The sequence below is a fragment of the Neoarius graeffei genome, chromosome 19 (assembly GCF_027579695.1).
Source record: "Neoarius graeffei isolate fNeoGra1 chromosome 19, fNeoGra1.pri, whole genome shotgun sequence".
Lineage (NCBI taxonomy): Eukaryota > Metazoa > Chordata > Actinopteri > Siluriformes > Ariidae > Neoarius > Neoarius graeffei.
The window spans coordinates 23,532,296-23,558,112 of record NC_083587.1 but is presented as its reverse complement, the minus strand read 5'-3'; the positions used below and the strand labels follow the sequence as shown (position 1 = coordinate 23,558,112).

Here is a 25,817-nt window from a genome sequence, read left to right as displayed (position 1 = left end):
AGTTGATTATTTTCCGATAACAGCATGTCCTGAAGAGTTTTATTCCTTTTATACTACAGCAATTTGTCAATGACTACAACTTTACTGTATATTAAAAGGTCCTGACTGCAAAGTCATCTGAAATTTTTAATTTTTTTATTGTGCATGGCATTTTTGTCTGTCTCGCAAGAACAATATCATTTGGACGAGATATGATAATGTCCTGAGGGTCGCTTTTCTTCGTTTTGGGACTGTTTTCCTCCCTCTTGAGGTACGGTAAACAGTACGACCCAACGGAAACAGCCAACTGCGTCACACCAAGATGGCGACGTGCAGAAAACATTGTGACTCTACATCGACCTCGGAGGGTTCTGAGTCGCAGGGATGTAATTTGTGATTGAGGTTCGCGTATAGATCCGTGAAACAAAAGATGAATATATCTTTTCTCTGTTACTGCTTTTGTGTTATCGTTTCTTTCTCTGTAAGATCAAAACATTAACTCCATACTTGCTACTGTGGAGTCGAGCTCATGCATTCTAAGGCTAAGATAGCTAATCGCTAGCTAGAATGATTTAATTATCTATCCAGAAAAATGACACGTCATCTAATCTTGCTCTATCTTGCAGTTGCACTCACTAGGCAGGCTTTCCTTTTCTTTTCTGCTGGATTTTAGCTGGTGAGAGAGCAGAGTCCGTCATGTTTGCCGACAGCGACTTGTTTTGGTTGAAAGTAGGTCAAACACGGCCCACGGTGGTCATGTGATATTATTGCTCACTTGCTTCGGCAGTCTCCGGAATCGTAAAATGCGGGACGCTTTTAATCTCAGCAAAACATTTACACACAGGATACACGGTTAACTTTGCATGCCATACATTTTATTCATTTATAGTTACATTTCATATCCAAGAAACATGTCCCTGTTATAGCATCACATGTCTATTTTTTCTCTTTTGAATTAGTAAGGCATAAACTTTGCCCTTATAATGATACCAAACCCTGGTACAAAGTGCTGAAACTGAAGACTCCTTTTAAAAATCCTAAATACCGGTAAGCGCTTCCTTAGAGAAAACTTTGCCAGCAGGGGCGTCGTTAGAAGGGGAAAGTTTGGACAATTCTAAGGGCCCAGCATTGACAGAGGGCCCTCAGAGGAAATTTTTAATATTAACACAGTCCATCCATCCGTTATCTGTAGCCGCTTTATCCTGTTCTACAGGGTCGCAGGCAAGCTGGAGCCTATCCCAGCTGACTACGGGCGAAAGGCGGGGTACACCCTGGACAAGTCGCCAGGTCATCACAGGGCTGACACACAGACACAGACAACCATTCACACTCACATTCACACCTACGGTCAATTTAGAGTCACCAGTTAACCTAACCTGCATGTCTTTGGACTGTGGGGGAAACCGGAGCACCCGGAGGAAACCCACGCGGACACGGGGAGAACATGCAAACTCCGCACAGAAAGGCCCTCGCCGGCCACGGGGCTCGAACCCAGACCTTCTTGCTGTGAGGCGACAGCGCTAACCACTACACCACCGTGCCGCCCTTAACACAGTGTGTAAGTTGATTTAATTTTCAAAAAATTAATAATTTTGTCTCTTAAAACGAGCAAATACAACAACCTTCTGGTTTGGTTTGCCATTTTCTGCAAAATTATTCGAATAGTCAGTCTTTATATTTCACCCCTCTCCCAATTCATTACATGGTACAGTCCTGCGTAGGAGGAGCCAGAGCGTGACACCGTGTTAGGTTTGTTGCTTTCCAATTCAGCACTAACGTTAGCTGCGCGTGGTAGAAACAGAATTGATGGTGAACCATCAATAGATTGACTTCATGAAGAAGTCAGGTTACCAGAAACGTAAAGGGGAAGGCAATATTACATTCTTTCATAGGGCCTAAAATTTCTAGCGGCGCCCCTGTTCACCAGTGACAATTACGTAAGTTTTTTTAATCCATTTTGATGGAATGTCTACTATACAGGTACACTTGTTACTCTAGAAATGATAGCATATTAGAACGAGTGCACTGATTCAGTATAACCCTGTGATTTGCTGTTACAGAAAATGAATCAACGTCGACTGGTCAGGAGATAGCACTGTAATGTAAATACTGTAATATTAACCAGTAATACACCATGATTTTCCTTCTTCTCAATCCCACAATTCCAGCTTTCATCAAGCAAAATTCTCTGGTCCTGTTTCACTCAATAATGTCACGTTATGACAGAAAAATGAGTTATCACTGACCTCAGGCGATGGCAAGCAGGACGGTATTTTGTTCCCCAGTGGATGTGTGAGAAGAGCGCTGCCCAAGATGGAGGTCATGTAGTGAGCCATGAGTTTCTGTTGTTCCACTGAGCAGTGGTTCTCCAAAGACAGGATTAATGGATACTTAGATGTCTGCCAGGAGAAAAAAAACAAGAAAGAGATGATGAAGCCCCTCTGATGGAATATTCTTGCTTGCCTAGTTTATGTTTGTTAGCTGATTAGAAACGTCTGGGAAAATCTGATGGAAGTCGCTGTGGCTGAACTTTTTTCTGCCTACAACATACTCACACTGACACCTCGACTTTAAAGGAACAGTCCACCGTACTTCCATAATGAAATATGCTCTTATCTGAATTGAGACGAGCTGATCCGTACCTCTCCGAGCTTTGCGCGACCTCCCAGTCAGTCAGACGCGCTGTTACTCCTGTTAGCAATGTAGCTAGGCTCAGCATGGCCAATGGTATTTTTTGGGGCTGTAGTTAGATGCGACCAAACTCTTCCACGTTTTTCCTGTTTACATAGGTTTATATGACCAGTGACATGAAACAAGTTCAGTTACACAAATTGAAACGTAGCGATTTTCTATGCTATGGAAAGTCCGCACTATAATGACAGGCGTACTAACACCTTCTGCGCGCTTCGGCAGCACATTGATATCTGAGCTCCGTATCAATGCGCTGCCGAAGCGCGCAGAAGGTGTTAGTACGCCTGTCATTATAGTGCGGACTTTCCATAGCATAGAAAATCGCCACGTTTCAATTTGTGTAACTGAACTTGTTTCATATCACTGGTCATATAAACCTATGTAAACAGGAAAAACGTGGAAGAGTTTGGTCGCATCTAACTACAGCCCCAAAAAATACCATTGGCCATGCTGAGCCTAGCTACATTGCTAACAGGAGTGACAGCGCGTCTGACTGCGTCTGACTGACTGGGAGGTCGCGCAAAGCTCGGAGAGGTACAGAGCAGCTCGTCTCAATTCAGATAAGAGCATATTTCATTATGGAAGTACGGTGGACTGTTCCTTTAAGGACCCTTAAATATCCAGAATTTCACTAAAATGATACGAATGAATAACTGCTTTTATTTATCTTTATTTTTATTATTACTTACTTTTTATGTATTTAATTATTTATATTTGTATTTACTTTTTTTACATTTTTATTCATTTTATTTGCATCGACTCTTTTACACATATATTTATTTTAATTTTTATTTACTTTTTACGTTTATATTTATTTCCGATTTATTAATTTTTTTACCCTTGTATTTGTTTTTATTTTTATTTACTTTTAAAAACATTTTTACTATATATATATATATATATATATATATATATATATATATATATATATATATATATATATTCCCATTTTTATTTGTATTTCATTTTTACATTCATTTTTTTTTAACTGAAAAAAATATCAAAACATAGATCATAACAGCAAAAGCTTATATATTATTTGAGTTATTCAATTTTACTATAGTGGTTAAAAATGGAAATTTATATTAATATATGTCATGTGTGGACCTTTAAAATAATATAAAATTGATGTTACTGCATGAATAAAACTTTTTTTTTTTGCCAGAGTCAAGTACTTTCGTTGCCAAACAGTTTTACTCTCCATATTTAATTATTTCAAATTAAAGGAGAACTGATGGCTAATTTTTTTATTATCAAAATTCTATTTATCTCATTTTATTAAATATAGGAATGCATTTCTGACAGCTATTTTGTCACTGCTATAGCAAGTTATGAGTGTTTGAAATATGCTATGTAATATATCAGTCCGTATGTCAAAGCGATGGCCGTAAATGAGATTCGTTGAGACCTGTGTGAGACTTCGTAGGACGTAAGTAAAATGTACAGCGGAAATCAAAGTGACCAACATCTGCCAACGTTGTCAAAAGACGCGCGTGCCCTCTTTCGAATGCTGATGTAATCAAGCCGGAAGTTTATTTGTTTTGATAGCAATCAGGAAAGTTTGAAAAAAGTAGGCAGTCATTATCATTTAAACCCATTTTTGTGCAATACTTCGTTTGGAAAACAGTTTTCAAAATGGCGGCACTGACACCTGGCTGACGCTTCACGTTTCGAAGTCTCATACAAGTCTCGTGAAGATCGCGCGGATAAGTGACGCTTGCAGTGGACCAAGTGAACTAAATCCAACACGGCTAAAAACCGAATAGGCCGATAAGTATAATATTTAATTGCAATTAGTTGGCAATACGAGTCACGATATAAGGTTACCAAAACTGAAAACGTAATTGAATAACACGTTAATTAAGAAATAAAGCAAGTTTAAAAATGACTTCAGTTCTCTTTTAACTTCCAAATCTGTGATGCCATGAGGGTTTTTCAGTCTGATCATTATATCTAGCTTCACAGTGCCACAGTGTACATCATGCTTGTATTCCTGCTGGAGTCATGTGGACAGGCCGATCTGACTGCACACTGATGCTGAGAATCACGCCTGCTTTACATGGATGCCTGGTGGATGAACCATGTATTGTACATGTCTTCACTTACTTTAAAAGCGTATTCCTTGATAGTCTTGATGACGTCCTTGAAGAGCACCTTGGAGGTGAGCGTGTGGCCGTGGTAGATGATCGGCTCTCCGTTGGGCCCATCCCAGCAGTCCAGCTCCACGCAGCGGCAGCTCTTTAACAGCGCTCTGAAAATGTTCACATCACAATGGCGTCACAATTACCACGTCTACTACAACGACTTTCTCAAGCAGCCTACATATTCAGCTTTTCCTTGCTACAAACACAACTGATCCAACTCACGAGGATCAGGGAAGCCATGGCCTACAGGTTAGAGAAGCAGCTTTCGGACCAAAAGGTCGCCGGTTTGATTCTCTGGACCAGCAGGAATGGCTGAAGTGCCCATGAGCAAAGCACCTAGCCCCCAACTGCTCCCCAGGCTGGTCTGGGTATGTTGTATGTCGCTCTGGATAAGAGCGTCTGCTAAATGCCATTAATATAATGTAATGTAATGGAGGACTTGGTAAAGAGCTTATGACTTGAATCTTGTGTGAGGAGGGAAAAACGGAAACTGTCCCAAACAGGCTGTCCAGGACTGACACGATGCCCAGGAACACATTTTTGTAGGTACACAGTCCGTCTAAGAACTACAACAGCCTGTCTCTTTAAGAAACTACATTTCCCCTCAGCCAACTTCCGCGGTGACCTACGTCACGCGTGGGTGGGATCATCGCCGCCACTTCCTCCACAACTCTATAAGCAACTGAGCAACGCTTCCTTCTTCCTCTTTCCGTCTGGACCAGCTGTCTAGACACAAGGAGGATCGCTTGTTCCGCCAAGCACCCAAAATAGGACGTCTTTTTCTTCTCTTTCTTGCAAGATCCACAATTTAACGTGATTTCTTTGTTTACCTTTGGCCACGGTAGACTCTAAGATCGCGCGATTTTTAAACTCAGCTTGAGTTACAACCGGTTTTATTCATTATCTGTACGTACGGACTGCAGCCAAACAGTTAATTTAAAATTAGGAGCAACCGGATCCTTCTAATTAATTCTCTGTGCACATTATTCTGATCAGAGACTCTCTTTTCATCACGAGCGACCACGCGTTGGACCAAGAGATCCTCTGTTTCTACAGAAGCAACTCACGTGCTCCACAACGGTGAAACTCCAAAAGTCTCGGAACATCTCTTCATAATTTTGCGTAGAGGCAAAATACTGAGTAAGACTGGCAATTTTGGGCAAAACCTAGTCTTAGGAATTAGCTTTTATGAAGAAGTGTGAATTTAAACTCAGGAACAGTTTAAATGTGTACACTGTAAACACGCAGCGTGTTGAATTAATTATTGTTTTGATCTCTCAGTTTTGTTTAATAGACAAGTTTTGCATGCTTTCCTCTTTTCCCTTTCTAACATTTTAATTTCATTCTTACACATCTTTTGACCTTATCAAGATTTCAGTGAATGTAATACTGTTATAAGCTAGTGAAATTAGCCTACGGCTAATTCTTTTGTCCCATTAACATCCAGGGCTAATTGTATTGTCTCAAGGGATCACAAGGCCTACACCACGTGGATAGGCCTCATAACACACACCTAGCTAGCATCCCTTTGTCTTAACTAGCGACACAAGACTAATCTGTGTCTCCACACGTGGCCAACACATCTTAGCTAGCAAGCAGAGCTAAATCCTTTGTCCTCAAACCCCACATGGTGACACACCCTCCTTAGCTAGCCACACGGCTAATTCTTTTGTCTCGTTAGCAAGCTAGGCTAACCTTTTGTTTACCACAAACACACCTTAGCTAGCAATCCATGCTAACTTTTGCTTAGGCCACACACACACACACACACACCTTAGCTAGCATTCCTTTGTCTTAGCTAGCGACACAAGGCTAATCTGTGTCTCCACACGTGGTCAACACATCTCAATTAGCAACCAAAGCTCGCTCTTTTGTGTTACTTAGAAACACGTGGTCACCAGGCCTCACACACACAAACACATCTCAATTAGCACACAAAGCTAATCTTTTGTCTTCACCAAACACACGCACACACACACACACACACACGCTCATCAAGCATATATCATATTTGTATATAATGATTCCAACTGCTATTATTCATTTTTATCTTTGTTATAATAAAATCATTTATTATTGAAACTGTGTTTATCTGTGTTCCGATATTTCTGAAGTCATCCAATCTCAAAAGAATTCAAAGGTGCATATGATTTAATGATATGAGACTGATTCAATGAAAACGATTCAATGAGAATGATTCAATGGTATGATTCAAATGAGACTGATTCAATTTAATGATTTATTAACCTTCAGATTTAATGAGATTGAGCACTCAATTACCCAATTGCACCTACATTTTCATTCAAAACCAATTTTCAAAAAGTCAGCAAAAGGAAATTCCTGTCCAGGGATTGGCCAAGGATGGCTCATGTGACATGAAATAGTTCCACCATTGATTAAGCAACGTACCGTATCTCATGACATCCAAAAAAAAAAAAAAAAAAAGATATGGTGTGAGTCAGTCATGGGGTATCCTGGATATACCATGAACTGATGTCACAATTTGAAGCTATACGACCGACTCGAGTCACAGCTGTGGTTTCGTGAATATTTGTGTGTGTGTAGATCTACATATCATGATCATGCCTAGCGAGGCAGGTGATAGCATGATACACTGCACATGTGCAGGTCGAAGGTCGCTCCGACATAAACAACAAACATGACTGCCTCCAGTGAATTTATGCCGAGATTCAATCTTAACACTTTTAGTTTGGAATTTTTTGATGAGGGATATAAATCTAATATACCATGCACTGAGAGGCTCCGGGAATTATGGATTCTCTTTGGTGACTGGCTACACCCCTCACAAAATAGTACTTTGCCAGTCACTGAAGAACATGCATCATTTCAACCGGAGTCTCTTAGGGCAGGGTATATTTGATTCCTATCAACTATGATCATGTGAAAATCATGAAAATGACTTAAAACCTATTACTGAAAAAGAAAGAAAAGGTGACAATACCCAAAGTGCTGTTTTTGTTTGTGGACAGAAAAAAAAAGAACAAAACAGCAACGTAATAAATGTTATTTGACATTATTTCATTCATTGACTGATTTTCAGTAAACACTTTATTCTGAGTCATGGTGATGTTTGTTGTTGCTTTAATTCAACTAAGAAAAGCTTTCATGTCTTTAACCGATCAGTACGAGCCATGTTTAAATTCAGCTTACATCCCCTACATCCAGAGGTGGACAAAGTACCCAACTTCATTACTTAAGTCAAAGTACAGATCCCACTGGTCAAATGTGACTCCGATACAAGTGAAAGTTGTCCAGTCAAAGTTTTACTTAAGTTAAAGTACTGAAATACTTGCTTTTAAAAATACTTAAATATTAAAAATACATTTTCTGTCAACGCATTGTTGTATTATTGCCACAACGCTTATAATACCTCATGCCTCTGAAGCAACCGACTGGATTATTTTGTGAATTCTCAAAACGAATGTATGCTGTGCATCATGGTGGTTTATTGTTAAGCTAGCTAGTCAGTGAAGCTCCACCTGACATGCTAGCAAACTCTTTTCAAACTCAACATCATATTGGGTAGCTAATGTTACTAGAAAAGAAAGATTTCTACATTCTGTTTATTTGGTAAGATTATGCTAAAACATATTTCTGAAAGGACTTCAGATAAGTTAACGTTATTCATGTTAGCGTAACTCCGTTTTTACATGCTAACTAACAGTGTCCAAGTTAACTAGCTTAACGTGACCAGACATCCCGGTTTGACTGGGACAGTCCCGATTTTGAGTTGCGTGTGCCCGGTCCCGACAAAGGTCCGTCGGGATGCTGAAATGTCCCGGTTTACACCAAACACTAACAATCATACATAGCCAACGAGATGTCAATAAAGCTTCTAGCAATTCAGCATCAATGAGCGTGTGTGCGCAGTCAACCTTACAATGTATCTATTTGTACAATGTTGCAATATAGAGGCCACGTTATAACGTTTTTTTCGCTAGCGGCTGTCAACTACTACGCGACAATGCCGAACGGATGAGAGCTGGGTGGAGATGTCCGCGCACTTCAAGAGTAGGGAGATTCCTTACAGCAATATCAGCCAGCTTTGCCAGTTTGCCATGTGCCTACCTGGCACCAGTGCTCCAGTTGAGCGAATATTTTCACTCATGAGCAACACCTGGACTGACGAGAGGAATCGCATGACCGTGCCTACTCTCAAAGCCTTGCTCATTACCCAGGCCAATTTCGACGATACTTGCTCGCAGTTTCACAGCAGGCTCTCGGGCAATAAAGCGCTACTGGAGCAAATTCACTCATCATGTAAATATATGCAATAAAATGGCATCTTCTTTAGGGTGGGTGGGTTGGGTGGCTGTGTTTCTGAAACATTTTTTGTTGTCTTTCATCTGTTTCATCTGTCTTTAATCTGTATCACAGATTGTCTTGACTTGTTTGATGCTGTTGTCAATTCAGGGTTCACGTTTTCAAAATAGTTAATAGCCGACACTGGTTAAGATTAAACAGAGGCATTTTGGGTAAAGGTTCGGAGGTGACAACGATTAGGCTCATGCGCTCATTCCTGTTACAATGCATAGCCTATTGTTTAAAAAAAAAAGTTAATCGCATAAAATGTTGATGTTAATATGCAAGCAATGCATTTTCTTGACGTTTTCACAAAGGTGAAATAAATCAGTTGAAATTTAGGCTATTGGCCTATTCCCTATCATCACATCTGTTGTCTGGTTTTCTTACTTTAACTGAATTGTGCTAGAAGTACATGTAGATAGCAAGAAAATACTTGATTATTCTCTGAAATGTTGATAAAAGTGAGCTTCTACAAAATGATAAAAGCACCTGTCTGAGCCATGGTTTGAGCCGGCGCATGTTTACATCAAAACGTGTGTGCATGTACGAGTATCACGGTCACGCGCAAAGTGTCCCGGTATTAGACTCGGGAAATCCGGTCACCCTAAACTAGCTATGTGTTAACATTAGCCGTGGGCAAGGCTATGGCAGCTTGGCAGGCAAATCCATAGAAAGTCATTTGACTAACTAGACTGCACAGCTATTGCAACGTTATCGCTAGCTCTAAAAGCACAGACAACTCTATAAGAAACTTTCTCTTGGAATAAAACGTTTATATCCCTCAATATGCTTCCGCAGGTTGGACGGCAAGTTTTTGTAGGCCGTGATGTGGTTCATTTTAGGTAAACAAAGCAAACATTTAAAGCAAAACGAATCTTTAATCCTTTCAGAAAACTGAAACATGGGTTCATGGGCCATGAGTGCGTGCATTCTCCAGAAGAACCGCCTCCTTCCATTCTGCCATCAACTGATCGCGTTCAAATAACGCTGCTGAGAAATCACTGAACTTGATTTTATGCAGTCTATGGACGTGACGTGACCCTAGTGATTAGTGATCGGCTGTCTCAGTGTCACCTGCGAAAAAACCAACCATGTTTTAGAAAAGAAAAGAAATAAACATCCACTTTCAAAGCTGCTTCATGGTAATGAGGACCTTGACAGAAATGTAGTGGAGTGAAAAGTATGATATTTGTCTTTCAAATGTAGTGAAGTTAAAGTCATAAGTTTCCAAAAAAAATAATACTCAAGTAAAGTACAGATACTCAAAACGTATACTTAAGTACAGTACTCAAGTAAATGCACTTTGTTACTGTCCACCTCTGCCTACATCATCATTTATCACTCTTTTTTACATCTTCGCTCTATATGTCAAGAAACTTTTCCAATAATAACTTTTTTTTTTGGAATATTTTGGTAAAATTCAAGCTTTTCCATGACCTACACCCAACCCTGTCATATACAATAGATATTAGTGCAAACTTTTAATCACTGGGAAGACAGAAGAACAAAACTCGTTGGTGGAGCCTTTATTTGTGCTTAGGAAGCATGAAGATGATGTACCTGATGTAGGCCTCGGTACTGCTCGGCCCTTTGAGCTGGTCTTCCATCAGGTAGGTGTTATGGGAGGAGGAGATGAAGTAATGACTGAGCGGTTGCCTCATGTCCTGGTACACCTCAATGTGGGCGGGGTTAAAGATCAAACCTTCCAAATGGGTCAGGTACTTCAGGAAGCCGTCTCTGGTGAAGTGCTTTTTCTGCTTGGCTGGAGTCGTGCAAAAGTAATACAAAAATCATGTACGTGCTTTCATGTATCTGAAATGTAGAATGAAAGATCAGATGAACATCGCAGCAGCTGTGATGGAGCTGTTACCTGTAGGATCAGGCTCGTATTTGTTTATAAGCTTCAGCGCATCCTCCAGAGACGCGGCCTCCATCTGCTCCTGTTGCAGGAAGTTCTGCAAATCTCTTGCACTCATCTGACCATCAGTTGTAGCGTACTTGCCGTAGATGACGTCGATTTCCTCACGCTGCGTTAGCAGCTCATAGAATTTCTTAATCTCTTCTCCTTCCAGAGTTCCTGACTTTGATGTGTCACATTGCTATTAAAAAAAAACAAACAAAAAACATCACAATATGACAAGAATTTTACAACATGACAAGAATGGTTTATCAGTTGTTGCTGTATTTGTATTTAGAGTGCTGACTAACTGATGAGAGGTTTTTGGCATTGATACTGATAACGATAAAAAAGGTCTGTGATTTCCGATAAGTGATATTATCGACTGATACCTACCCCTCAAACAAAAAAACCAAACATGTCTTCTTTCAAATAGAAATGTATTAAAATATTGTGAATAATAACAGAATAGTCAAGCAGGCCTAAACGTACCGTACATGAAAACAATTTTTTTTGAGCTACGTATACAACCAAATTACTTTATATAGTACATCACTATATTCTTAATTACTCATCTGGAAACATGAATATTTATTAGCTATGTGTTTTCAAGGTATAATTTGAAGAAAAATACCTTTAATCCATCTTTATCACTCAAGTGTAGCATATATGCAATGCTAATATATCTATGAAATACTTAAGTTATTCCATGAAATCGAGTCGTACATGAACTGATAGTTGGCCATGTACGATGAGATTGAGTGGAATAACTGTTTTATTCTATCCACATTCACTGGATTTTGAGAAACAGAGCATTTTTCCATCCATCTGTCATCTCATCTCATCTCATCTCATCTCATTATCTGTAGCTGCTTTATCCTGTTCTACAGGGTCGCAGGCAAGCTGGAGCCTATCCCAGCTGACTACGGGCGAAAGGCGGGGTACACCATGGACAAGTCGCCAGGTCATCACAGGGCTGACACATAGACACAGACAACCATTCACACTCACATTCACACCTACGGTCAATTTAGAGTCACCAGTTAACCTAACCTGCATGTCTTTGGACTGTGGGGGAAACCGGAGCACCCGGAGGAAACCCACGCCGACACGGGGAGAACATGCAAACTCCGCACAGAAAGGCCCTCGCCGGCCACGGGGCTCGAACCCGGACCTTCTTGCTGTGAGGCGACAGTGCTAACCACTACACCACCGTGCCACACAGAGCATTTTTATTTTTTGCAAATTCGATAAATAAAAACTTTGTACAAAACGTCCGACAAAATCATTTCCGCTTAGAATGTAAACAAACCGGCGAAATGACAGGAACAATTTGCGAAAAATGCAAAAATAATAATTCTTGAAAAAAAAAGATACGTTCTCAAAATCAAATACTTCTATTCCATGTTTTGTTGCGCTTCTTTTTTTGTAATTTTTGGGATTTTGTTTTCGACTAGAGTTTTTATTTCGTCCTCGGTTGGTTCAGCAACACGTGCTGCCATTTTGTTTTTCTCTACTCATGGTATCTGAGTTGATATCCTAGAAGTACGGTAGCCAATCAGAGCATGCGATTGCTCATATCCAGTGAACATGGGTAGAATATAAATCTACTATACCACGCACTGAGACGCTCCGGCTGAAATTATGGATTCTCTTCGGTGACTGGCATAGTACTATTTTCTGAGAGGTGCAGCTCTGAAGAAAATAGTACTATGCCAGTCACCTCAGAGAACCCATAATTACTGGTGCCTCTCAGTGCTCCTATTATTCCCATAGAAAGCATGTAACACTGAAATTAAAGGTGACATAGCTATCGCTGGTGCAATTTCAATGGCATTTAATATAATAAAAAAAATCATTCAACTATCTCAAATATAATGGATAACACTCAGGTTTGGCTGTCAGCTCCTGAAAGCAACTGAGCAAGCGCTTCTTTTTACACTCGCCAGCTTCCAGTGACATATTAACAAGAACTCCAGCTTCAAAATAATGATGTTGGAGCAAACACTAGATTTAGACTGCAATGCACCTATAATGACGACACACTTGCACTGAGATGTGTGACACCGTTAGCGAGCTACAACATGATGAGTTGTTGTTGATGCTGACGATGAAGTTGAAATGTGTTTGGGCAGAGCGTACAGACTGGGAACCAGGCTTGTAGTACATGAGTCCAGGACTCGGACTCAAGTTTGACTCGTGCCCTAATTTTAAGGACTCGTGACTTGACACGGACTTGAGCACTGATGACTCGGACTTGGACTCGTGCATTAACTGCATTCGGACTCGTAAATTGGAGACAAGGATTCGGATTTTTTCTTAATTTTTTGCAACATGCCATAATAATTTGGCAAAAGATATTTCTATCTACATTAGTTTTGATACTAATTTCATGCAAGAGAATGCACATTCACCTGTTCACACATCATGTTCAGGAACAAACTAACGTTAATGGTGCTAAAATGCCTGGAGAGACGCCCCTAGGATTGTCCGCTTTGCTTATACAGACTTCTCGTGCAGTGGGAAAAAATGCACTACTGTGTGTTCCATATGTAGAAGAACTATCAAGGAGACGACGGGGACAACCTCGAACTTCACTCGTCATTTGGCAAGACTCCACCCAGAGAAGTAAGTGACACGCTATGTTCATTGCCCTGTTGATAGCGGGGTTTGCTGAGCGATGAACTAGCTAGTGTTAACCCTCTCTCATGTTATTTGCCCTGTTGATAGTGGGCGGAGCTTGCTGAGCGATGAACAAGCTTTTAATCTGTAGCCTGTTAACTAAAATGGGGCATTCAAGCAGTAACGTTAGTCCAACACAGTAACAGAAATGCTTTCACATAAAGGCAGCAACAGCCACCGTCAAATGGTGCGGATGGAGTCTTGTTCTCAGGCTACATCCACACGACAACGGCAACGAGATTTTATTTAAAAAAATATCGCGTCCACATGGGCAACGGATCAGTAAAATATCAGGTACATATGGCAATGCAACGCTTGCTGAAAACGATGCAATACACATGCCACACCTCTATGTGCGCTGTAAGACGGTCCCATCGGAGACACCAGAACAATAGAAGAAGTAGGACGCATGCGCATAAACCCCTTCCTCTACCCGGCGTGAAGCACTCACAGGAACAAGCACACAACAACAACAACAAGATGGCCGCGACTATGCGAGGAAATCGTGCCTTCTGTGTGTACAAATTAGTTTTATTAGTGTGCATAGTTTTATATAACTTAATTTTCTTATTGTGTGTGAACATTTTGAAAAGCATTTTTATATAATTTATATAACTTTTTATATTGTGTGTGAACATTTTGAAAAGCAGTCTTATCCAATAAAAAAAAGAAATTCAAGAAATGGTTCAGTTACTTGTTTATTTAAAAGAAAAGCTGTATACAAAAGTGAATGCAATGCAGTGGTTCATACAAAACAGCGAGAGTGCTGCTTGTTCTAGTCATGTGGTTGTGACATCATCGTAAACAAATCCGTTCTACTCATCCAGACGACTTCGCAACAGCGCCGGTGCCAGATTTTTCCACTCTGGAACCCATTCTCGTTTTGGGGCACCCAAAACGCCGGTGCCATGTGGACGGCAGGCCGAAACGATAAACAATTTTATCAGATTCACCTGAATCCGTTGCCATGTGGACAGCCTCTCAGACTCGACTCGAAATTTTCTTTAATGACTTGGACTTGACTTGGATTTAAACACTGGGGACTCGAGACTGGACTCGGACTCGAGGCTTAGTGACTCGGCTACAACACTGCTGGGAGGTATGAGAGCTGAACTCATGCACTGCCACACTATTCTCTTTATGTCGAGATGAAGGCAGCTGAACAGTATTATGAGTAATGTTAAGTGGAAACAGGCCAACATGGATGTGTGGGAAACGACTGGTATAACACCACACTGTCAGTGATTAACTGAAGCCCATCGTGTTTTATTCCTTATATACAGTAAATCATCCTGGAATGCACATAAATATAATGAGCATGCTGTCTATTTTGTCGCTGATACAATACCAAGCACGACAGATGTACAAACTTCAGCTTGATAAGCAACTAATGTTGTAATGCTGGACTGACATACGTAGGGCATACAGAAGAATGCGTCAAAAATAGAAAAAAAAATTAGATTTAGACATTGAGAAAATCTTTTAATCAAATTCTCCAGCACTGCTTTACACTGAAAGAGTCTTTCAGAGTTTCGGTCACACTGGCCAAGCCCAAACCGAAGCCACACCTCAGCTGACTCACTCACAAATTGTTTTGTTGTGTTCTTTGCTTAACAAGACTAAGCACTTTATAGAGGCTGCTCCAGTTCTTCCTTTTCTCTGATTACAAACTGAATACGGTCTATGTCCTTGACCAGTCACGTTGGTTGCATCAACAAAAGATTTATGCACAAGTGTGTTTAACTTGACAATCAACTTACAGGAGTGACAAGTTTGGTCTTGTTGATGGTATGACTGGTTCAAAGAGGCAATCTTAAATTACAGTTTTTCCACCCTGAGTCATAGAAACCAATTCTGTGAATGTACAGGACAAGTGGCTGATCTTCTAAGAAAGTTGTGATGGTATCAGGCTCCATTCGATTTAATACAAATTATTATATATATATATATATATATATATATATATATATATATATATATATATATATATATATATATATATATATATATATATTTTTTTTTTTTTTTTTAAATTAGGATGCCATGGCCTAAAGGTTAGAGAAGCAGCTTTGGGACCAACAGGTTGCTGGTTCAATTCCCTGGACCAGCAGGAATGGCTGAAGTGCCCTTGAGCAAGGCACCCAACCCCCCAACTGCTCCCCAGGCTGCTCTGGGTATGTTGTATGTTGCTCTGGATAAGAGCGTCTGCTAAATGCCATATAATGTGAACCATGTAAACTCCGCCCCGAATCCTTATTTTAACCTTTTTTGCAGTGTTTCCCACACATTGACGAGACTATGGCGGCCCGCCATAGTCTAATTTGGGCCGCCATAGTCTCAGTCCGCGCCCGCACGCACACATGGCGACACTGACGCACCCGGCCTGACATTGCGTGCATTGCCTATCTGAGATAGCGTGAGGAGACAACTCTGATAAGCTACATCCTGCCTGCATCTACATGTTAAGGTAAGTTTATACAACTTTATGTAGCCTTTGACACGATTGAGAAGGTGACATTTAGGCTACGCTATTGTGCTTTATAGGCGTATGGAGAGCGCACTGATCAGACCCTCCAGGATTTCGCAATGTTGCGATTTGCAACTTCAACGCAAATTCAACCAATCCCCACGAATTCAGGGCGGTGTTGCAATTATATCCAATCACCGCAACTTTCCCGCAAATTTGACCAATCGTTGGCATCGTCTTGAGGTGACGTCGACAAACTACCTTCCGCCTTACTTCCAGTGTATACGTTCAAGAGAAGCAGCATGTGCGAATCAGTGTTTATATAGGCTTAAATTCTGTTACTGAAAGTGTGTTATGTTTACAGTGAAGGACTGTGTGCACTTTACATTACTTTTTTACTTAATACAAGAAATTAATGGATGCCAACATTTTTGCCAAAATGGTATTTTATTTTCCATTGTTTAGGCAGCTTCAGCACCATACTGTGAGATTCTGTTCAAATTGTTTTTTTTCTCTTCTATGAAGCCTGAGCCATTTATTTTATTAGTTTATAATTATTGTTTAATTTAGTCTTCAGGAGAGACTGCCTGCACACAGTACTAGTATTAATAGTTATTTTTTTCTTACATGAAAGCTGAGGCATTTATATTATATTTTAAGGTAACTTCATGTTGTGCTGTGAGGTTCTATGCACTTTAACTTTTGAACCAACAGGTGCATTTGGATAAGTAAAGCCTATTTTTCTTCATTTTTGTAGTCCTGGTAATCTTTTATATTGGTAAAGTTGTTTTATTTAACATATCACTCAATTTTAATCACAGAAAGAGAAAATCGCAACAATTTCTCGCAACTTTCACTTCCTCCCGCAATGTCATCGCAACAAAAACCTAAAAAACACCGCAACTTTCATCGCAATTTTTCGGAAAACCCCCCACAACATTAGACATTTTAGCCCGCAACAATCACAAAAAAGGCCTGCGAAATCCTGGGGGGACTGATTGATGGATGGCGTTAAGTGTATTGTTTCAGTAAAATTACTTTGTCCATTTCGTACTGGCAAACCTACCTTTTCTGTAAGGCAACAGTAGGCTATTTTGAGGCAATATTAGTTAGCCCTACGTAGTTATCTAATTCGTCAAATTAACTTTAGCATCCTACCAGGATCAGGTCGTTTCCAAATTCACCGGCAAAGTGCTTCCCGCTTGACAATTGTAAGGATTTATTAAGGCATTCATCTATTTTGTCAGTATTTTGCTTAAAATTCCATTGCTATCATAAGAACATTCTGCTTATTATTGATAAGAAATGTGTCTGAACATTCTGTTTATTATTGATCAGAAATGTGTCTGAACATTCTGCTTATTATTGCATACCATTGCGAAAATGTATCCTGCTTTGCTGTAGATAACACGACAAGGTCTTCTCACTCACATGCAGTCTGCCCACACACACACACATATATATAAAGCCTTCTGTATTCTCTTGTCTTCTGGTGAAGCTGTGAATAAAGACTGTGAAACTATTTTTTAGTTCCTGTCTTGTTTCACGATTCGCCCCAGAGCTCTGGGTGACACGAAGGGACCGATCTGCGAGAGGGTGATCGCTCCGGTTGGAGCAAGAGGAAGAGACGGTGAATCTCTGACCTAACAGTTTTGGGGGCTCGTCTGGTATACTCATGATCAGGTAAGAAATCTCTTTTATTTTAAGGGACTTCTGCCTGGTTGGTAGTATCCGAAAACCCATTTATCTCCGTGAGAGTTGCCACGGGTCCGTGTGAGTTACCACGGAATAATTAGCGCGCACGTAAAATCTAGTTTTATCTCGAGACGGTCTTTGCGTGTCACCATGGGGGGAAATTGTGTTAAGGCACCCAGACCGGACCCCGAGGAAACCCCACGGAATTGGATGAATCGCTGTGGTTTAACATTCTACACCAGTCCGTGGTTAGACAATTTGGCCAGCTGGACTGAATCCCAGCCTCAGTTTTTGACTTATCCTCATGCAGGAACTTTTATACCAGAGTATCTCGCCTCGGCACATAGACAAATATACGAGGGATTGGGTGACCCAGAATGGGATTATGATTATATGACTAAAGGCTATTTAGAATGGGTCAGAATGAAATCAATATGGGATGATTTTCACGGAATTAAAGAAACTAAGGAACAAAGAAAATCAGTACCACGCCCTAAGCCTGAAGACAAGGCAAAACCCGTTTCGTCTACACCTCCTGTTACTACACCACCTACAGCCTCCGCCCTACCGCCGCTGTATGAGGGATCAAATAACGTTCCCGCTCCTGCATCCACACCGGTCCCAAAACTATATCCAGATTTAAGTAACCTTTCATGCCCTGCTGATAGCGCTCTCAGCGTGTCTGCATCTCTTGAGACAGGTGCTAAACCTGAGAAACCCAAGGCAGGTAAAAAACCCTCTGTAAGCTCAAATATGCCAGCACTAAAAAACGAGACTGACGACTCTGATGAGGATGACGATGATGATGTGGGACCAGATAGAGGTTCCCTTCCACCGCCGCCTTCCCCTGTGAATACCGCTTGCGTATGGGTTCAGAAGGGCAGAGGGCTGAAAAACACTCCGCCTTCTGCATCAGACCTAAAAGATATTATTAAAATGTTGCCTCCGTTAGACAAACCACTTAACTTCGTAGACATGCTTGTAAAAATGTCACAACACTGCCAGCTGGTAGGAGCAGATTACCGTTTTATCCTTCATGCCGTCCTAGGCGACAGTTATGATGAAGCTGCATTAATAGCTGCAGTGCCATGTCTAGATCCTATAAATGATGAATACGAAGTGTTTAAAACTAAGACAGAAGTAGGTGACGGCAAAATCACCACAAGGAATGAGTTTAAGTTCTACTGGAAGGATACCAGTAAAGCTATGAGGGAATTAAAGGAACAATTGAGCGTTATCTATCTATCTATCTATCTATCTATCTATCTATCTATCTATCTATCTATCTATCTATACCCTGTATATATATATATATATATATATATATATATATATATATATATATATATACACGGAGTGCAGAATTATTAGGCAAGTTGTATTTTTGAGGATTAGTTTTATTATTGAACAACAACTATGTTCTCAATCAAACATAAAGACTCATAAATATCAAAGCTGAATATGTATGGAAGTTAGAGCGGGGTGTTTTTAGTTTTGGCCATTTTAGGAGAATATGTATGTGTTCAGGTAACTTTCACTGTGCAGAATTATTAGGCAACTTAATAAAAACCAAATGTGTAGCCATTTCACTTATTTATTTTCACCAGGTACACTGATATGACACCTCCAGATTTGCAAATAAACATATCTGACATTCAAACACAAAACAAAAACAAAATTAGTGACCAATATAGCCACCCTTCTTCATGAGGACACTCAAAAGCCTTCCATCCATAGATTCTGTCAATTTCTTTATCTGTTCACGACCAACATTGTGTGCAGCAGCAACCACGGCCTCCCAGACGCTGTTCAGAGAGGTGTACTGTTTTCCCTCTTTGTAGACCTCACGTTTTATAATGGACCACAGGTTCTCTATGGGGTTTAGGTCAGGTGAACAAGGGGGCCATGTCATTATTTTTTTCACCTTTCAGACCTTTACTGGCTAGCCACGCAGTGGAGTATTTGGACGCATGAGATGGAGCGTTATCCTGCACGAAAATCATATTCTTCTTGAAAGATGCTGACTTTTTCCTATACCACTGCTTGAAGGTTTCTTCCAGGAACTGGCAGTAGGTCTGGGAGTTGAGTTTGAGTCCATCCTCAACTCGAAAAGGTCCAACAAGCTCATCTTTGATGATACCAGCCCATAGCAGTACTCCACCTCCACCTTGCTGGCGTCTGAGTCGGAGTGGAGCTCTGTGCCCATTACTGATCCAGCCACAGGCCCATTCATCTGGCCCATCAAGAGTCACTCTCATCTCATCAGACCACAGCACCTTAGAAAAATCAGTCTTAAGATATTTCTTGGCCCAGTCTTGATGTTTTATCTTGTGTGCCTTACTCAGTGGTGGTCGTTTTTCAGCCTTCCTTACCTTGGCCATGTCCCTCAGTATTGCACACCTTGTACTCTTTGACACTCCAGGAATGTTGCAACTCTGGAATATGGCAGAACTGGATGCTAATGGCTGCTTGTTAGCTTCACGCTTGATTTTCCGCAGATCATGTGCAGTTATTTTGCACCTTTTTTTTCCCCACACGCTTCTTTCGACCCTGTTGACTATTTGCAATGAAACGCTTGATTGTTCGGTGATCACGTTTCAACATCTTCGCAATTTCAAGAGTGCTTGATCCGTCTGCAAGACATCTCACAATTTTAGATTTTTCAAAGTCTGTCAGATCTCTCTTCTGACCCATTTTGCCAGAGGAAAAGAGGTTGCCTAATAATTATGCACACCTGATATAGGGTGTTGATGTCATTAGACCACACCCCCTCTCATTACACAGATGCACAGCACCTGATATACTTAATTGGTAGTAGGCTTTCAAGCCTAAACAGCTTGGAGTGGGACAACATGCATTAAAAGGATGTTGTGGTCAAAATACTCACTTGCCTAATAATTCTGCACTCAGTGTATATATATATATAAAATCATTCTTTTGTGTTTATGCCACAGTGTCCCTTTAATCTACTGGGGCGTGATCTAATGAGTCTGTTACATTTATCCATTTCAGACAATATCCAGATAATATCCAGAATGACTATTTGCACCCCTGACTTTCTGCCTCCTGCCTTGGCTCATCTCTCTTCATGTATGACTGTCCCAAATATCTCCGCTGTTTGTACTGCTGCTGTAAACCCTGTTGTATTCTCTCCTACAGATCCTTTGAGTACCCTCCCCTCCTCCATTTGGGCGGAACACAAGGACGAGGTTGGCCTGGTTCACTGTGTGCCTTATGAGGCTAAGCTTAAACATGTGCATCCTGTCTATGTTAAACAGTACCCTCTCTCTGAAGCTAAGGCTCAGGGAATTTATGGCATCCTACAGTCTCTCCTCGAGCAAGGCGTGATGAGACCGTGTACCAGCTCGTACAATACACCTGTCAATCCAGTACCTAAACCTGATGGTATCTGGCGTTTTACGCAGGATTTACATAAGATTAATGAACTGGATTGTCCCTGTTGCACCCATTGTACCTGACATTTCCTCTGTAATGTCACAGGTTCCTGCTCATCATTGCTGTTTTTCCGTTATTGATCTCTGTTCTGCCTTTTTCAGTGTTCCTGTTGAAGAGCAGACACAGCCTTTGTTTGCCTTCACGCACAGGGGGAGACAGTATACTTGGACACATTTGCCTCAAGGTTTCACTGACTCTCCTGCTGTTTTCTCAGCCGTAGTTCAGGACGCACTCCATGACCTCTCCCTCCCCCAGGGCTCTGTGGTCCTGCAGTACACAGACGATCTTCTGGTATCTGCTGAATCATCAGAAATCTGCCAAGACACCTCTTTATGCCTGCTCCAACATCTGGCGCACAAGGGCTTTAAGGTTTCCAGGACCAAGCTGCAATATTGCATGGACACTGTTAAGTATTTGGGGTTTGAACTTTCACAAGGATGTCGTAAGCTGTCATCTGACCGGGTGCGGGTGATCCTAGACACAAAGTGCCCCGCAACTAAACATGCACTGATGGCTTTCCTGGGTCTTATCAATTACTGTAGACAATGGATCCCTGACTGCTCTTTATATGACAAGATTCTCCGTTCTGCAATCTCTCATCATGATCCACTGCAGCACCCTTTGACCTGGACTGCCGCTATGATGGACGCTTACCACTCCCTCAAAAGTGCCCTTTGTTCAGCCCCGGCCCTGGGTCTACACGACTACTCCAAGCCCTTCCACCTCTATGCCTGTGAACATTATGGCACAGCCTCTGCGGTGTTGGCCCAGGAGCATGGGGGGGATGCGTCCTTGTGCGTTTTTATCCAAAACATTAGATACTGTTGCTCAAGGCTTACCTGCATGTCTAAGGGCTGTCGCCGCATGTGCTCTGATGGTTTTAGATGCATAGATATTGGTTTTGTCTCACCCATTGATCTTGCACTCATCACATCAAGTTAAACAGGTGTTGCAAAATTTACAGACCCAACATATGACTGCGCAGCGCTGCTCCGGATACGAAACCATTCTCTGTTCTACTAACAATCTCGAAATTCATGCCACATCCTCTTTCGATACTGTAAGTCACGCTCTCGCACGCCTCCTTAATTCTCAGGATGATACTTTGGATAACATTGATCATGATTGTCTGTCTGAAATCGTACATACTACTAGTATCAGGCCCGATCTCTCCTCCAGCCCTCTAGGGATGGGGGAAGTACTTTTTGTTGATGGCTCTTGTTCTAAACCCTCAGACGGTGTTTTCCTCTGTGGTTACTCTGTGTGTTCACTGCCTGATACTGTGCATGAGGCATACGCTCTTCCTTTCTCCTCGGCTCAGGCATGAACAAACTTTTTTGTATAGCTAATTTAAACAGTTTGGTGGACTCAATTCTCGAGAGATGCCTCATCTGCACACAAAATAATCCCTCTAAAGCAGGCGCGGAACACGAGTGTTTACCCATACCTACGTCTCCGTTCCTAGAATGGCAAATCGACTTCACACATATGCCTCCCTGTGGGCCGTTTAAATATCTCCTGGTGACTGTGGACAAATTCTCTAAATGGGTAGAAGCCTTTCCCTGTTCTCAAGAAAACACGAAGGTAGTTACTTGTATTCTGGCAAAAGAAATAATACCCCGTTATGGGGTTCCAGACGCCATAGACTCAGACAAGGGTACCCCTTTTACCTCGAAAGTCACACAAAACCTTTGCAAGTATCTCTCACTAAACTGGCGTTTTCACATTCCGTACCACCCTCAATCCTCTGGTATCGTAGAACGTACTAATCGAACATTGAAAGACAAACTAACTACGGCCATGCAAGCCACAGGTTTGAATAATTGGGTAGACTTATTGCCAGCCACTCTGGCTGAAATTCATATGACACCAAGACCTAGCCTAGGGGGATACTCCCCCTACAAAATTATTTTTGGAAGACCTTTCCCTCTCCCCTGGAAGAAGGGAACTCCGCCTCTGGGTACCTCTGATTTGAAAACACATATGGACGAGTATTCTGCAGCCCTTATAGATAAGTTGCATAAAATTTGTACCAAGGTCAATAGTACAATATTGTCTCCACCAGCAGCACCCACACACCCCTTTCACGTGGGAGACAAGGTGCTGGTGCAACTTTTTAAACGATTTGGACAATTGGGAGAACCTAGATATAGTGGGCCTGCAGAGATAGTCGCCATTACTCATACTGCTGTTCTAACTGACCTTTTTCCACAGTGGATCCATGCCACGCGATTGAAGAAGGCTCCATAACAAAGCCGTGTCAGAATGATATGTTTGCCACTAACGTTTTCTCTGTGTCCCTCTCTAGTCTCTCTCCCCTACCTAAACTCTGTACAGGGACTAAGTAGGAGCTGAGGATCTTCAGATCACTTCCTGCAAGAGGCCGTGAACAGAGAGGGGAAGGGATCTCGTCTGGGACCAATCACCCTCACTAAAACCATGAAAACCCTCATCACGAGCTTCGTGGCCACTCTACTGCTGCTCGGAGCAGGGTTACCTGCTCGAGCTGGCCCTCGAGACAACATCTTTTGGCAATTCGTTAACTGGACTGCACGAGCACACACGAATGAAAGTTGTTATGTCTGCCATCTGATGCCGCCTTCTACTATTATTACATGTCCACCTTTGCCTCTAATATGATAACTGCTTTTACCTACACCCCTCTGTGCAGGGAAAACCCCAATGTATATTATCCTGCTGTTACACAGAATACTGGGGTGTGATACTAGTTGTAATCTAGTATCAAAGAGGGGAATTGTAAGGATTTATTAAGGCATTAATATATTTTGTCAGTATTTTGCTTAAAATTCCATTGCTATCATAAGAACATTCTGCTTATTATTGATAAGAAATGTGTCTGAACATTCTGCTTATTATTGCATACCATTGCGAAAATGTATCCTGCTTTGCTGTAGATAACACGACAAGGTCTTCTCACTCACATGCAGTCTGCCCACACACACACACACACAAACACACACACACACATATATATAAAGCCTTCTGTATTCTCTTGTCTTCTGGTGAAGCTGTGAATAAAGACTGTGAAACTATTTTTTAGTTCCTGTCTTGTTTCACGATTCGCCCCAGAGGTCTGGGTGACACGAAGGGACCGATCTGCGAGAGGGTGATCACTCTGGTTGGAGCAAGAGGAAGAGACGGTGAATCTCTGACCTAACAACATTGTATGTGTGCAGTCTATCCAAGTGATGGAGACGTGAAGTGACAGCAGTGATAAACTAATCTAGGTCTGCATGTACATGTTAAAAGGGAAAAGTAGTCTATTCTAACAGAGAGCGAACCAGAGCATTTTTTAACATAGTTACTGGGAGACCAAATGGTCTCCCAGTGGCCAGATTTGGTCTCCTAGTCAATGCCAAACCAGCTTCACTGGGAGACCAAATTTTAAACCAAGTTATGTCTTATCATTTGGTTCAATCAGTTGCAATTAATTAACCAAGTACCATGTAAGTATACATTTAACAAGGAAAACAAAGATCTATGTTATAAGATATACACACAAGATCATGTTGGTTAAGAAAATCAAAACTAAAATTTGGTTACTGAGATGGCTGATGTCAGAATCCGATGTCATTACTGTATAAATTTGAGTGTCTTTGACATAACATTTGTGCTTGGTAATTGCTCTTGATAGCTGTGTAGTCACTGTAGTGTGTTTGGTGACTGGTGAACCATTTTGCATCACAGAATATGCCGCAGCGGTGCAGCCGCATGGACTCTGGGGCCTGTGATTGTATTGCCCAGACCAGTTGGTCTCCTAGTGGAAAATCCTTAAAAAATGCTCTGGACCGAACTTCGATGCCACTTTTGAGAATTAGTGCTAGTAGCCTTAACGCGATTTGTTACTGGTGAGACGGAAGATGTTAAATTATTTTTAGCCTTTTCTAATAGGCTACCTTCTAAAGGTGAAGCTATTAGGCCACATAATTAAGGGAATGTAATGTTAGTTACCTACTTAATTAAATTAACTTCTTGACTCAAATTTGATCGTTTTCAAATTTACTGATGAAGAGTGTTGCTCCACTAACGTAGGCCTTAATGCAACGCGTTGAATGTCAGGTGACGATGTCAGCCTTATTGTAGACGCTACAGCTGTAACAGAAAATCTCCGATCCTTATTAAACTGATGCTAAATTTGTTTTGTTAATTCAGATCATGAGCATTTTGAATTATTTCAAAAAGAGGGATTGAAATTCACCTCAGGATGAAGAGGTCGTGACTGAGGTAGGCCTAACATCAACTGCTTGCTGTCTTTGTCAGGTGGGGTTTACATTAGACCGTATCAGCGGATCATCAGATTAACGTTTTTAAAACGATTAGTGTGCACACAGCAACGCCAATACACGATTCGCGTGCACACAGCAACGCCAATACACGGATACGCTCGGCTCCGCAGGCATCCTGCGCTCCAAATCACTCCGCCCTGAACAGCGAGTGCCCTCTGGAGGGAGTGCACTCC

The 25,817-nt window shown here is 41.3% G+C and overlaps 1 protein-coding gene across 2 annotated transcripts in view; it reads right to left on the bottom strand.

Annotated features, from left to right (window-relative positions):
- plcd1a (phospholipase C, delta 1a) overlaps window positions 1-25,817 on the bottom strand; it is an 80,524-nt gene that overhangs the window by 22,207 nt on the left and 32,500 nt on the right. For both annotated transcript variants that reach the window (XM_060899883.1, XM_060899882.1), the window contains exons 5-8: window positions 11,011-11,239; window positions 10,701-10,902; window positions 4,777-4,921; window positions 2,226-2,378 (exon numbers count right to left, since the gene is read on the bottom strand). In XM_060899883.1, coding sequence (XP_060755866.1) covers window positions 2,226-2,378; window positions 4,777-4,921; window positions 10,701-10,902; window positions 11,011-11,239 — 729 coding nt within the window. The remainder of the gene's footprint in view (window positions 1-2,225; window positions 2,379-4,776; window positions 4,922-10,700; window positions 10,903-11,010; window positions 11,240-25,817) is intronic.